Source organism: Schistocerca cancellata, chromosome 8, assembly GCF_023864275.1.
Source record: "Schistocerca cancellata isolate TAMUIC-IGC-003103 chromosome 8, iqSchCanc2.1, whole genome shotgun sequence".
NCBI classification, from domain to species: domain Eukaryota; kingdom Metazoa; phylum Arthropoda; class Insecta; order Orthoptera; family Acrididae; genus Schistocerca; species Schistocerca cancellata.
The window spans coordinates 335,730,894-335,747,154 of NC_064633.1; the positions used below are offsets into that span (position 1 = coordinate 335,730,894).

Below are 16,261 nucleotides of genomic sequence, written 5' to 3' on the forward strand. Positions count from 1 at the left end.
TGGAAAAAATCGCCTATCTATATCTTTGGATATAAACAAAGTTGGACCTATTTGAATGTATTGTTGACACAATACTGCTCCCAAGACTCTCCCAGCTGCTTTTATGAATTAAACGTGTGAAGAGTGTTTAGAACACACATTTTTCCGTATTTCAACAAAAACTCAAAATTCTTATAAGATATGACTATATCGAATGAAAATGTTGAAAGTGGAAAAAACTCAGAACAAAAATTAAACATGTTCAGGTTTTACAAGAAAATGACAAAAAGAGGAACGGGAGCAACAGAATCTCTAGACATCAGAAAAGAAAACAGAGCTAAACAACATGATAAAGCTGGGAGGAAAGGAGAAAGAATGCCAAAATAAAGAATACTAGTAAATCATGAAGATTCTGAAAACCAGTACTTCTCGCAGACAAAATATATTCTACTGCTCTCTCTCTCTCTCTAATTCTAATCCCAGTGTTGCAACCGAAGTTGTCAAGTGGTTTCCCTTGATTATTATGTATTACTTTGGTGAATAAGTTGGTACCGTTTCTGTTTTGCCTGTTGGTATTCCGGATGCTATTGGTTTATTTATGGATTGCCATTTTTTATTTGTAGTTCACTGTTGCTACTTTACTTCATATATTGTCATTTCCCCCCCCCCCCCCCCCCCCCCATGAACCATGGACCTTGCCGTTGGTGGGGAGGCTTGCGTGCCTCAGCGATACAGATAGCCGTACCGTAGGTACAACCACAACGGAGGGGTATCTGTTGAGAGGCCAGACAAACGTGTGGTTCCTGAAGAGGGGCAGCAGCCTTTTCAGTAGTTGCAGGGGCAACAGTCTGGATGATTGACTGATCTGGCCTTGTAACAATAACCAAAACGGCCTTGCTGTGCTGGTACTGCGAACGGCTGAAAGCAAGGGGAAACTACGGCCGTAATTCTTCCCGAGGGCATGCAGCTTTACTGTATGATTAAATGATGATGGCGTCTTCTTGTGTAAAATATTCCGGAGGTAAAATAGTCCCCCATTCGGATCTCCGGGCGGGGACTACTCAAGGGGATGTCGTTATCAGGAGAAAGAAACCTGGCGTTCTACGGATCGGAGCGTGGAATGTCAGATCACTTAATCGGGCAGGTAGGTTAGAAAATTTAAAAAGGGAAATGGATAGGTTAAAGTTAGATATAGTGGGAATTAGTGAAGTTCGGTGGCAGGAGGAACAAGACTTCTGGTCAGGTGACTACAGGGTTATAAACACAATGTCAAATAGGGGTAATGCAGGAGTAGGTTTAATAATGAATAGGAAAATAGGAATGCGGGTAAGCTACTACAAACAGCATAGTGAACGGATTATTGTGGCCAAGATAGATACGAAGCCCACATCTACTACAGTAGTACAAGTTTATATGCCAACTAGCTCTGCAGATGACGAAGAAATTGAAGAAATGTATGATGAAATAAAAGAAATTATTAAGATAGTGAAGGGAGAGGAAAATTTAATAGTCATGGGTGACTGGAATTCGAGTTTAGGAAAAGGGAGAGAAGGAAACGTAGTAGGTGAATATGGATTGGGGCTAAGAAATGAAAGAGGAAGCCGCCTGGTAGAATTTTGCACAGAGCACAACTTAATCATAGCTAACACTTGGTTTAAGAATCATGATAGAAGGTTGTATACATGGAAGAACCCTGGAGATACTAAAAGGTATCAGATAGATTATATAATGGTAAGACAGAGATTTAGGAACCAGGTTTTAAATTGTAAGACATTTCCAGGGGCAGATGTGGACTCTGACCACAATCTATTGGTTATGACCTGTAGATTAAAACTGAAGAAACTGCAAAAAGGTGGGAATTTAAGATGGGACCTGGATAAACTGACTAAACCAGAGGTTGTACAGAGTTTCAGGGAGAGCATAAGGGAACAATTGACAGGAATGGGGGAAAGAAATACAGTAGAAGAAGAATGGGTAGCTTTGAGGGATGAAGTAGTGAAGGCAGCAGAGGATCAAGTAGGTAAAAAGACGAGGGCTAGTAGAAATCCTTGGGTAACAGAAGAAATATTGAATTTAATTGATGAAAGGAGAAAATATAAAAATGCAGTAAATGAAGCAGGCAAAAAGAAATACAAACGTCTCAAAAATGAGATCGACAGGAAGTGCAGAATGGCTAAGCAGGGATGGCTAGAGGACAAATGTAAGGATGTAGAGGCTTATCTCACTAGGGGTAAGATAGATACTGCCTACAGGAAAATTAAAGAGACCTTTGGAGATAAGAGAACCACTTGTATGAACATCAAGAGCTCAGATGGAAACCCAGTTCTAAGCAAAGAAGGGAAAGCAGAAAGGTGGAAGGAGTATATAGAGGGTCTATACAAGGGCGATGTACTTGAGGACAATATTATGGAAATGGAAGAGGATGTAGATGAAGATGAAATGGGAGATACGATACTGCGTGAAGAGTTTGACAGAGCACTGAAAGAACTGAGTCGAAACAAGGCCCCCGGAGTAGACAACATTCCAGTAGAACTACTGACGGCCTTGGGAGAGCCAGTCCTGACAAAACTCTACCATCTGGTGAGCAAGATGTATGAAACAGGCGAAATGCCCTCAGACTTCAAGAAGAATATAATAATTCCAATCCCAAAGAAAGCAGGCGTTGACAGATGTGAAAATTACCGAACAATCAGTTTAATAAGCCACAGCTGCAAAATACTAACACGAATTCTTTACAGACGAATGGAAAAACTAGTAGAAGCCGACCTCGGGGAAGATCAGTTTGGATTCCGTAGAAATACTGGAACACGTGAGGCAATACTGACCTTACGACTTATCTTAGAAGAAAGATTAAGGAAAGGCAAACCTACGTTTCTAGCATTTGTAGACTTAGAGAAAGCTTTTGACAATGTTGACTGGAATACTCTCTTTCAAATTCTAAAGGTGGCAGGGGTAAAATACAGTGAGCGAAAGGCTATTTACAATTTGTACAGAAACCAGATGGCAGTTATAAGAGTCGAGGGGCATGAGAGGGAAGCAGCGGTTGGGAAGGGAGTGAGACAGGGTTGTGGCCTCTCCCCAATGTTATTCAATCTGTATATTGAGCAAGCAGTAGGTATTAAAATCCATGGAGAAGAAATAAAAACTTTGAGGTTCGCCGATGACATTGTAATTCTGTCAGAGACAGCAAAGGACTTGGAAGAGCAGTTGAACGGAATGGATGGTGTCTTGAAGGGAGGATATAAGATGAACATCAACAAAAGCAAAACGAGGATAATGGAATGTAGTCGAATTAAGTCGGGTGACGCTGTTGGTATTAGATTAGGAAATGAGACACTTAAAGTAGTAAAGGAGTTTTGCTATTTGGGGAGCAAAATAACTGATGATGGTCGAAGTAAAGAAGATATAAAATGTAGACTGGCAATGGCAAGGAAAGCGTTTCTGAAGAAGAGAAATTTGTTAACATCGAGTATAGAGTTAAGTGTCAGGAAGTCATTTCTGAAAGTATTTGTATGGAGTGTAGCCATGTATGGAAGTGAAACATGGACGGTAAATAGTTTGGACAAGAAGAGAATAGAAGCTTTTGAAATGTGGTGCTACAGAAGAATGCTGAAGATTAGATGGGTGGATCACATAACTAATGAGGAAGTATTGAATAGAATTGGGGAGAAGAGAAGTTTGTGGCACAACTTGACCAGAAGAAGGGATCGGTTGGTAGGACATGTTCTGAGGCATCAAGGGATCACCAATTTAGTATTGGAAGGCAGCGTGGAGGGTAAAAATCGTAGGGGGAGACCAAGAGATGAATACACTAAGCAGATTCAGAAGGACGTAGGTTGCAGTAGGTACTGGGAGATGAAGAAGCTTGCACAGGATAGAGTAGCATGGAGAGCTGCATCAAACCAGTCTCAGGACTGAAGACAACAACAACAACAACAACAACAACATTGTCATTTTGTCATTTGGAGATAGTGATTGGAGCTGAGGAGGCTAGAAAGTCGGAACCTTTCAGACATATTCTTCTGTTTGAATCCAAGAGAGGGGTGACGGCAGCGGAGGCGGCCAGCAACATTTCTAACATATGTGGGGATAATACCATTGCATAGAGCAAGGAAAGTTTCCGGGTTTGATGAAGGTCATTTAAAGACATTAATCCATAATGATCCACGTCAGTGTTGTTGAGAACTGGCAAACGTGATGAATTATGATCATTCCACCACTGTGCGACATTTGCACGAAATGGTGAAGGTTCAACCAACTGGTGTACGGGTAACGCATGGTCTATGCCAAAATCACAAAAATCAGCGGGTGGCCTTATTTGCGTCTTTGCTTGTTTATTATCATTTGGCTCATGAACAACACCTCCGTGGCGGAAGTAGTAACATCTTCCCAAATGTTCGCAAATGGAAGCTAGTTTTCCTGCTCCCGGCTCTCTGAGATTTGGTTGAAAAGAACTACTGCTCAATCGATACGTCGAAGAAGCAATGATGGAAATAAAAGAAAGGTTCAAGAGCGGAATTAAAATTCGAAGTGAAAGGATATCAATGATAAGATTCGCTGATGCCTTTGCTATCCTCAGTGAAAGTGAAGAAGAATTAAAAGATCTTCTGAATGGAATGAAAAGTCTACTGAGTACAGAATATGTATTGACAGTAAATCAAAGAAAGACGAAATTAATGAGAAGTAGCAGAAATAAGAAGAGCGAGAAACTTAACATTAGGATTGATGATCACTAAATAGACGAAGTACAGGAATTCTGCGAACTAGGCAGCAAAATAACTCATTCCACCACTGTGCGACATTTGCACGAAATGGTGAAGGCTCAGCCATCTGGTGTACGGGTAACGCATGGTCTATGCCAACAAGAAAGACACCAAAACCAGACTAGTACTGGCAAAACTGGCATTCCTGACCAAGAGAAGTCTACTATTGTCAAACAAAAGGCTTAATTTGAGGAAGAAAGTCCTGAGAATGTACCTTTGGAGAACACCATTGTATGGTGGTGAAACACGAACGGCGGGAAAACCAGGAGAGAAGAGAATCGAAGCATTTTAAATGTTGTGCTGTTGTGCTACAGACGTATGTTGAAAATTCGATGGACTGATAAGGTAAGGAATGAGGAAGTAGTGCGTAGAATAGGAGAGGAAAGGAATATATGTAAAACACTGAAAAGAAGAAGGGACAGAATGGTAGGACATGTGTTAAGACATCAGGAAATAACTTCCGTGGTACTAGAAGGAGCTGCAGAACACTGTGGACGAAGAGAGAGACTGGAATACATCCAGCAAATATCAAGTGTTCAGGTGCTACTCTGAGATAAAGAAGTTGCCACAGGAGAGGGATTTGTGGAGGGCTGCGTCAAACCAGTCAGAAGACTGATGATTATAAAAATAGTTGAATCATTAATCAACTTCGTAAACTATACAAGTAACACGTCTACATAAAAAAAAACTACGTGACCATCCCGAACATGATAGCCATATGAAACACATAACATGCAGGTTTAAGGGGGCTTCACATGCCGGAGATTGGCACAGAAACAGGAAGAATATTATAGAATCGAAACCCAAAATACGAACAGCGAGAAACTTAACATTAAGATTGATGATCACTAAATAGACTGTAAAATATACTACAAGATTATTTGACTGAGAGAATTGTATCTCGGAGACGACAGCAGTGTATGAGTATTTTGGAAAAGTTAGTTGCAGAATACGCCTAGGCTGTCTCATTTCCTTATTCCTTTGCTCTCTTCGTTGTTGCTGTTGATGTGGTCTTCAGTCGTCGACTGATTAGATACATCATCCTGTGCAAGCCTTTTCATATCCGAGTAAATACTGCAACCTACACGCTTGCGAATCTGCCTACTGTATTCATCTCTCGATCTCCCTCTACGGTTTTTACCTTCCACACTTCCCTCCAGATCTAAATTGGTGATTCCTTAATGCCTCAGAATACATCCCACCAACCGTTCCCTTCTTCTAGTCAGGTTGTGCCACAAATTTCTCTTCTCTCCAATTCTATTCAGTACCTCCTCGTTAGTTACGTGATCTACCCATGTAATCTTCAGCATTCTTCTGTAGCACTACATTTCTAAAGCTTCTATTCTCTTCTTGTCTAAATTGTTTATCCTCCATGCTTCACTCCCTTACATTTCTACACACCATATTAATACTTTCAGAAAAGACTTCTTAAGACTAATGTTAAAAAATTTCTCTTCTTCAGAAAAGCTTTTCTTACCATTGCCAGTCTACATTTTATACCCTCACTACTTCGACCATCATCAGTTATTTTGCTGCCCAAATACCAAACCTCATTTACTACTTTTACTGTCTCATTTCCTTTTCTTATTCTCTTTGAATCACCTGATCTAATTCTACTACATTCCATTATCCTCGTTTTGCTTTAGTTGATATTAATCTTATATCCTCCTTTCAAGACGCCGTTCATTTCGTTCAACTGGTTTTCCAAACCCTTTGCTGTCTCTGACAGAATTACAATGTCATCGGCAAACCTCAAAGTTTTTATTTTTTCTCCGTGGACTTCTAAGTGATTCTCCAAATTTTTCTTTGGTTTCCTTTACAGCTTGCTCAGTGTAGAGAAGAATAACGTCGGGGATAGGCTACAACCCTGTCTCACTCCCTTCTCAACCACTGCTTCCCTTTCATGCCCTCGACTCTTATATTGCAGTCTGGTTTCTGCACAAGTTGTAAATAACCTTCCGCTCTCTATATGTTACACCTGCTACCCTCAGAATCTCAAAGAGTGTATTCCAGTCAACATTATCTAAAGCATTCTCTAAGTCAACAAATGCTGTAACCGTAGGTTTGCCTTTCCCTAACCTGTCTTCTGTGAGAAGTCGTACAGTCAGTATTTCTACATTTCTTCGGAATCCTAACTGATCTCCACCGAGGTCGGCTCCTATCAGTTTTTCCATACTCCTGTAAGGAATTCACGTTGGTATTTTGCATCCAAGACTTATTAAACTGATAGTTAGGTAATTTTCATACCTGTCAGCAGTTTCTTTCTCTGGAATTGGAATTATTATAGAAGTCTGAGGGTATTTCGCCTGTCTCATACATCTTGCTCACCAGGAGGAAGAGTTTTGTCATGGCTGTTTCTCCCAAGGCTATCAGCATTTCTAGCGAAATATTGGCTACTCCCGGGGCCTTGTTTCGACTAGGCTCTTGCAGTGCTCTGTCAAGTTCTTCACGTAGTATCATATCTCCCATTTCATCTTCTTCTGCAGCCTCTTCCATTTCTATAATACCACCCTCAAGCACATCTCCCTCGTATAGACCCTCTACATTCTCCTCTCATCTTTCAGCCTTCCCTTCTTTTCTTAGGACGGGTTCTCCTTTCTACAAAGTCTCTTTAATTTTCCTGGCGGAATCTGTCTTTCCTCTAGTGATATACGTTTTTATATCTTACATTTGTCCTCTAGCCATTCCTTCTTAGTTATTTTGCACTTACTGTCAATCTCACTTTTTAGACGCTTGTATTTCCTGTCGCCTGAATTTTTATATTTTCTCCTTTCATCAATTAAATTCAATACCTCTGGTGTTATCCAAGGATTTCTACTAGCCTTCGTGTTGTACCCACTTGATCCTCTGCTGCCTTCACTATTTAATATGTTAAAGCTATCCATTCGTCTTCTACTGTATTCTTTCCCCCATCCTTGTTAGTCGTTGTCTTATGCTCCCTCTGCAACCCTCAAGAACATCTTGTTCTTTCAACTTATCTAGATCCCATCTCCTTAATTTCCTACCTTTTAGAAATTTCATCAGTTTTAATCTTCGTTCATAACCAATAAAGTGTGGTCAGAGTCGACATCCGCCCATGGAAATGTCTTACAGTTTAAATTCTGGTTCCGAAATGTCTGTCTTAAACATTATATAACGAAACTGAAACCTTCCAGTGTCTCCAGGTCTCTTTCACGTATGCGACCTTCTTTCATGATTATTAAACTAACTGTTAGCGATGATTAAATTATGCTCTGTGCAAAATTCCGCCAGGCGCCTCCCTCTTTCAATTTTCCCCCAGTCCATATTCACCTACTATTTTTCCTTCTCTTCCTTTTCTTACTATCGAATTCCAGTCCCCATCACAATTAAATTTTCGTCTCCCTTAGTTATCTGAATAATTTCTCTCATCTCATTATATATTTCTTCAATCTCTTCATCATCTGCGGAGCTTGTTGACATACAAAGTTGTACTACTGTAGTGGGTGTGGGCTGTCTTGGCTATGATAATGAATTTACTATAGTATTCATAGTATCTTACCCGCATTTCATTTTCTTATTCGTTATCAAATCTACTTCTGCATTACCTCTATTTGATTTTGTATTTATACTTGTATTCACCTGACCAAAAGTCTTGTTCCTTCTGCCACCGAACTTCACTAATTCCTACTGTATCTAACTTTAACCTATTTATTTCCCTTTTTAATTTTTATAACTTACCTGCCCAATTAAGGGATCGGAATTCCACGCACCGGTCCGTAGCACGACAGTTTTGTTTCTCCCGAATACGACATCCTCCTGAGAAGTCCCCGCGCGGAGATCCGAATGGGGGACTATTTTATCTTGGAATATTTTACTCAAGAGGATGTCATCATTTAATCATACAGTAGAGCTGCATGCTCTCGCGAAAAATTACGGCTGTAGTTTCCCCTTGCTTTCAGCCGGAGATCCGAATGGGGGACTATTTTACCTCTGGAATATTTTATCCAACAGGATGCCATCATCATTTAACCAACAGTAGAGCTGCATGCCCTCGATAAAAATTGCGGCTCTAGTTTCCCCTTGCTTTCAGCCGTTCGCAGTACCAGCACAGCAAGGCGGTTTTGGTTAATGTTACAAGGCCAGATCAGTCAATCTTCGAGACTGTTGCCGCTGCAACTACTGAAAAGAACCTCTTCAGGAACCACACGTTCGTCTGGCTTTCCAACAGATACCCCTCTGTTGTGGTTGCACCTACGGTACGGCTATCTGTATAGTTGACAAACCTCCCCATCAGCGGTAAGGCCCATGGTTTATGGGGGGAGGTGGGGACTCTTAGTACAAAGTAAATAATAATATCGGTTGCGAAAGTTTACATTTAGTACATTTTTTCTCGTTTTTCTCTAAAAGCAAGATCAGCGCCATTTGTTTCCCTAAGAAACGCAACACAAAACGGTTTTCACTCTCTTCTTGCTTGCTTGGACTATAGCTATGATAGTAATAAATAATAATAATAATAATAATAATAACAGTTTAAATCGTCAAATTTAGTTGATTTTTCTGCAAGCAGAAACACCTGATACGTCATATTTCACGAGATTATAGCATTTAAACACAATATGCCTAGCATAATTCTTGAGAAATTAAGTCGAACTCTCGGTGTAGTATGGCAGCAGAGAACAAAATGTGATATAGGAAGTCGTGCCATATTAAAACCCTCTGTTCACGTGATCAGTATGATTATTAATTTAAAAAGAGCGACAAATTATATCTTGATGACAGCCCCGTTTAGACTGAGAAACTGCTGAATATATATTACTGAAACAGATACATGTCTCCAGTAAACGTATACCCAAAGTTGAATTTAAGTTTTCTTCTACGTATACGGGGCAGTTAAATGCATACGAGACCGTTGGAAAAAATAAGTAAATTGTTTATTAGTTCAAAAGTGGCTCTGAGCGCTATGGGTCTTAACATCTGAGGTCATCAGGCTCCTAGAACTTAGAACTACTTAAACCTAACTAACCTAAGGACACCACACACATCCATGCCCGAGGCAGGATTCGAACCTGCGACCGTAGCGGTCGCGCGGTTCCAGACTGAAGCGCCTAGAATCGCTCGGCCACACCGGCCGGAGTTCAAAAGTAATGGTCAAAAATGTTAATACTTTTATCCCACTATGAGACAAGACGGCCATAGTCTACGTGGAAAAGTGTTGACGGTTGTCAATGAAACCATGATTGTACCGAGAAGGGCACCTCTTCGTCCGAACCAAATCGACGTTCACTAACATCTTTCTTCAGGTCTCCAAAAACTATGGAAATCGAATTAGGACTGTACGGATTGCGCGCTTACATGTTACCAAGGTTGTCTCGAGTACGCTTCAGAAGTTTTGCTAGGAAGTTCTCACACATCCCCAATGCAGTCTCGATCTCTCCTCATACGATTTCCACATTTTTGGAACCCAGAAGAAAGATGTTTGCGGCCGTCGATTTGCTCTGGACAAAGCGGCGCACACCTGGGTACAATCATGGTTCCGTAGGCAACTTCGATCAATTTTCCATGAGTCATTGACAACACAGTGGGAAGTGTAATGTGCTGCGAATACATAGAAAGATAGATCCCTTATCATTTAGCTACAAAATAGCAGGTCAGCAATTGGAAGCAGTTAATTCCAGCCGGCCGGTGTGGCCAAGCGGTTCTAGGCGCTACAGTCTGGAACCGCGCGACCGCTACGGTAGGAGGTTCGAATCCTGCCTCGGGCATGGATGTGTGTGATGTCCTTAGGTTAGTTAGGTTTAATTAGTTCTAAGTTCCAGGCGACTGATGACCTCAGAAGTTAAGTCGCATAGTGCTCAGAGCCATTTTGAACCAGTTAATTCCATAAATTATCTGGTAGTACGCATTAGGAGTGATTTAAAATGGAATGATCATATAAAGTTGATCGTTGGTAAAGCAGATGCCATACTGAGATTCATTGGAAGAATCGTAAGGAAATGCAATCTGAAAACAAAGGAAGTAGGTTACAGTACGCTAGTTCGCCCACTGCTTGAATACTGCTCAGCAGTGTGGGATCCGTACCAGATAGGTTGATAGAAGAGATCCAACGGAGAGCAGCGCGCTTCGTTACAGGATCATTTAGTAATCGCGAAAGCGTTACGGAGATGATAGATAAACTCCAGTGGAAGACTCTGCAGGAGAGACGCTCAGTAGCTCGGTATGGGCTTTTGTTGAAGTTTCGAGAACATACCTTCACCGAAGAGTCAAGCGGTATATTGCTCCCTCCTACGTATATCTCGCGAAGAGACCATGAGGATAAAATCAGAGAGATTAGAGCCCACACAGAAGCATACCGACAATCCTCCTTTCCACGAACAATACGAGACTGGAATAAAAAGGAGAACCGGTACAGGTACTCAAGGTACCCTCCGCCCCACACCGTCAGGTGGCTTGAGGAGTATGGATGCAGATAGATAGGTAGATAGATAGATACATTTATTAACAGTTATGAAGATAACTTCTGAAACAATAATTTTCTGTCTGTGTCGTTTTAATTTGACTGCCCCTGATACAATGAGAAGGGTTTAACATAACCAAACGCTACAGCCATTAATGATTATATGTGTTTGTTTGTTTGTGTGTGTGTGTGTGGTTCAAAAATGGCTCTGAGCACTATGGGACTTAACAGCTGTGGTCATCAGTGCCCCAGAACTTAGAACTACTTAAACCTAACTAACCTAAGGACATCACACACATCCATGTCCGAGGCAGGATTCGAACCTGCGACCGTAGCAGTCGCGCGGTTCCGGACTGCGCGCCTAGAACCGCGAGACCACCGCGGCCGACTGTGTGTGTGTGTGTGTGTGTGTGTGTGTGTGTGTGTGTGTGTGTGTGTGTGTGTGTGTATTGGCGTCAGAGTGTGAGAGCTATCTAGTAGTTGAGGATGGTGAAGCTGGGGAGAAAGGAGGTGAAAAATTGGTGAGGAATAGGGGCCTGAAGCCGAAAAAGAAGGGAGAGAGGGAGGGAGGAATAGGCGTTTATGGAGTAAGGGAGAGGTGGGCCAGAAAGAGCGAGAGAGAATCTGTGAAGCGTTCTAGAAGAGAAGAGAAGTTATTGCTCAACGTATTGTAAATGTCGAGGTCATTACGGGCAGAGTTAGACTGAGTTGGATAAATACTGGAATGGAAATCAGCAGCGGTGTAATGAAAGGAATCATCTCAGTTTTGACTTAATCCAATTTAATATAAATCTAGTTAACCGCACAGTGAATTTTACCTCACTCTTCGAAAATTAAAGTTCAGTGTCTTTGGACATTAGGCCATTTCAGTCATTGTAAACACATTTGATTTGCCAGTGAGACAATTGCAGTGCCAATTGATTCGGCAGAAGAAATCGGAGGAGCCGAGAGTGGACGCCTTGTAGCTATGCCACCCAGTATACCGCTGTGCCGCACCGGTAAAGGAAAACGGGCGGACTCCAGCGCTACTCCCACTAACCTGTTTTGTATTTATTTATTTATTTTGTATGCGAGGGACTGACGTATTCCTCAGAAAGACCATAATCGAAGTTCTTCAATACGTATGGTAGTGTTAAGAAGAGACTGCTAGCTGCCGAGGGAAAAATTACTGCAGAGAAGCAAGACACAGTTTCATTTAGCATAGCCACCCCTCTAGTCAAGAGTTTCTCCAGCCGTTGGTTCGTTTCGTCGCTTCGATCAGTTGCTCACCCAAATTATAACCTAATTGTCTTTCGTGGTCCAAGTTTTACCCTAATCGGTGGCATTCACTATGACTCTTCTGTACTTGATATTTCTGACCAAACATATTGGTAACTTAAGCGCACAAAAGAATTATTGTGACCGAAAAAACTGGTCCAAATGATGGTTGCTACCACAACCAAGTTCCTGATTTACATATTTTCCGCGTTGTACATTATAATCCGAACTCTTAAAACGTCAACCATCTGAAATGATGAAACAGTGAAATCCAGCTATTACTCTGCTAAGTACCTGCAAGTCATTCAGAACGCTATCCACTAAGAATATGTAATGACGCTGAATTTGAATTGGAAAGTGTCGCTTTAAAATTTTCCTATTTTTTAGTTCTGCACGAGAAAATTAGACGGGGGTTGTAACACAATACATTAAAAACGAATGTCATTCGAAAAAACGTTTAAAGCAAACTGTGTTCTTTAGCCAACAACCACAACGAAAAACAATACTACAAAACAGAAATGACTCACTATGGTTAGAAATGATTAAATGTAGTATAAAATATTATTATGATGAAATGATGGTATGGCATTGTAGGCCGGGAGGCCTCATTCGGGGCAGTTCGGCCGCCGTATTGCAAGTCCTTTTTAGTTGACGCCACTTCGGCGACTTGCGAGTCAATGAAGATGAAATGATGATGAAGAACACACAACATCCAGTCATCACGAGGCAGAGAAAATCCCTGACCTCGCCGGGAATCGAACCCGGGACTCAGTGCGCAGGAAGCGAGAACGCTACCGCAAGACCGCGAGCTGCGGACGTTATGATGAAAGTCAACTACCACGGCGTGACAGGGAAGTAAGGAATGAACAGTTGACACTAAGAACTACTCACTTTATTCGTCGGCAGCTGGGACCGAGAGGTTCTAGGCTCTTCGGTCTGGAACCGCGCTGCTGCTACGGTCGCAGGTTCCAATCCTGTCTCGGGCATGGATGTGTGTGATGTCCTTAGGTTAGTTAGGTTTAAGTAGTTCTAAGTCTAGGTGACTGATGACCTCAGATGTTAAGTTCCATAGTGCTTAGAGCCATTTGAACTCACTTTGTGCAGATTGTAATAAGGAGAATGCATGTGAGTGTAACAGAATGTGGGAATTCGGTATGATGCGGATTGTCGTGCAAGCTGCAGTCTGTGTTTCTAACCCTCATGATATGGATTCAGAGACGACCTGGAAGTGTTATGTCTCTCTGCACTTGCTAGTGGTACATTGTTCAATGTTTCCCCTGGCTTCAGATTTATTTTTCAGGCCATTCTAGGTATTGCAATTTTGACAATAGCATAATTAGCTCATAACAGTGACCAGAACTGCTATCAGTAGTGGATGCAAAACGCAGGGTAACGTACATTCAAGCGACCATTTGTGGATCTCGTTATCAAAGTCTTCAGGCATCTCGCCGTTCTCGTCCCTCATCTCGCACATTCTGTAACAAAAGAAGAAAATAAAATATTAGCATTATTTTTATTGTGAGTCAATTTTTTCAGTACCTTTCTGAACCGAAAAGGATACATAGGGAACAAATAAATCACATGTTCTGAATGACTGTGGAGCAGTTAATGGGCCGGTCAGGAGGGGAATGTTAGTTTCCCATTCCTTGCATTTCCTTCTACTCTAGCAGCTAATAAGAACATTTCCCTAGGCTCGTGATAGTAAAGTCGCGCTATAGTCGTAGTGCAGATCAGAAGCTTTTCCCACTGTCATGAAGTGTTTCATTCAGCAGACGGATACGTTAAGCTCGGCGGTCCCGTGGTTCTGTTCAAGAGGAGTGATCTATGTGAGGTCATTGGGCTGCACACTCTATCTTATACATTCCGCAAGCAGTCATCATAGTCACCTAAAATAGTCATATTTAAGAAACAAAACTCATGCTTCGCAAAGGAAATGTTGGCAGCTGAACTCTTAGAGAGTAATTCAGCCAATATTATGACATGCGAAGTGATCTGTGTAAAGTTCAGAGTGTGTTCAAGCCTTAGCCCCTGACGGTTCAGTTGCTATAGAGTTGCCTGAGAGATCGATTCATGACCATGGTGTTCAGCGCCTGTCCCTCAGAGGCCACGTATAATATTTCCATCTCATGTCAAGGGTCATACTGGATCATCCCATTTTCCGTGCCGACAACAGCTATTTCTCTCCTACACTTTTGCTACCTCTATACTAATTTCTCATTGTCTACTTACATTAATGCATTCTGTGTGCAGTGGTATTATGTAAGAGGGTATATGGTATACCACCGTTACTCTACCAGTGTCCTACTCCTTTCGAGAACGGTTAGCCGGGAGGATAATCGTGGTTACTCCTGAATTTCTCTGATTTTACCGCCATGAGCAGTTGGACGTTAGGCGAGAATTGTAAGAGGATGGGGTGGGAGGATTTATACGTTGATGTACAAAGTTTGGCTTTCGTCTTTAACTTACGATGCAGTCAGTAGGGAAATGGTGAAACAACGGCGCGACAACGTCAATTTCTTGCTTATGACTTAAAGCGAATTCTGTTATGCTTGATTTTGAAGTGCAACATTTCATTATAAAAAAACACACGATTCACTGAATAAAAGAAAACAACGCAAGAACACGACGAGCTGCTGTAATAGACACATTGCCGCACGGGATTAGCCGAGCGGTCTAAAGCGCTATAGTCATGGACTGTGCGGCTGGTCCCGGCGGAGGTTCGAGTCCTCCCTCGGGCATGGGTGTGTGTGTTTGTCCTTAGGATAATTTAGGTTAAGTAGTATGTAAGCTAAGGGACTGATGACCTTAGCAGTTAAGTCCCAAAGATTTCACACACATTTGAACATTTTTGAATAGACACCTTTGATGAACCGTTAGTAGTGACAACAAGTCACTTAATTTTATTATCAACGAGGGGAGTCAAATGAAAACTTCAAATATTTTAAATTTTTTACTGCCCGAAAGTGGAACATAAGTGTATCATTTTTTGACCAGTTTCTCTGTCATTCAACACACTTCTTCAAACGTGTGGGAAGAGCACGGATACCGATGGAAAAAAGAAATTACTTTGGTGTGTGTGTCTGTGTGTGCAGCCATTCTTGCACCACCAGCTGCACATATTCATCGGAACGAAATTTCTTTCCTCCCGTATCCCCTCTGAGTGGTCAAAACATGTGGAAATCCTTCGGTGCGAGATCTGGTGAGTATAGTGCTTTGGTAGAGTATCGAGGTGCAGTCATCGATGGTTGGAATTGTTGCACGGGCAGTAGGAGACCAAGTATAGTCATGTTGCAAAATGACCACTGCAGTCAGAAGCCCACGTGGCGTTGTTCTTGTTGAAAGCCGAAGCTGATTTTTTAACAAGTTGCAATATGATGCTGTGGTGATGGTGTGTCCCATAGTTGTGTAGTGCTTCACGATAACATCTTGTTCATCCCAAAAGAGAGCCAGCAAAACCATCCCCGGAGGCGACTGCGTACTGAATATCTTGGGTTTTGGTGATGCGGAATGGCGCCATTCCTTGCTTTTTCTCTTTGTTCCAGGATAGTATTAGTATACTCAGGTTTCGTCTCCAGTAACGATTCTCGAGAAGAAGCTATCACCTTCTGCTTCAAAGCACTACAGAAGTTCTTCACAGACGTCAACGTGTCGCCGCTTCAGTTCTGGAGTGAGGTGGCGTGACACCCATCTTGTAGACGCTTTATGAATGATGTGATGTGCTGAGCCACGATTAATGTTCAGATATGCGGCTATTTCATCCACCGCCACGAGGCGATTTTACATCAGAATGGCTTCAACTGATGTGTTGGACTCCGGTGTCATAACATGGTGTGCCTGGCCCAGGCTC

The 16,261-nt window shown here is 41.9% G+C and overlaps 1 protein-coding gene across 1 annotated transcript in view; it reads right to left on the reverse strand.

Annotated features, from left to right (window-relative positions):
* The window catches only part of LOC126095553 (probable cytochrome P450 301a1, mitochondrial), an 86,386-nt gene that overhangs the window by 37,808 nt on the left and 32,317 nt on the right, over positions 1 to 16,261 (reverse strand). The window contains exon 4 of the mRNA XM_049910331.1: positions 13,813 to 13,889. Coding sequence (XP_049766288.1) covers positions 13,813 to 13,889 — 77 coding nt within the window. The remainder of the gene's footprint in view (positions 1 to 13,812; positions 13,890 to 16,261) is intronic.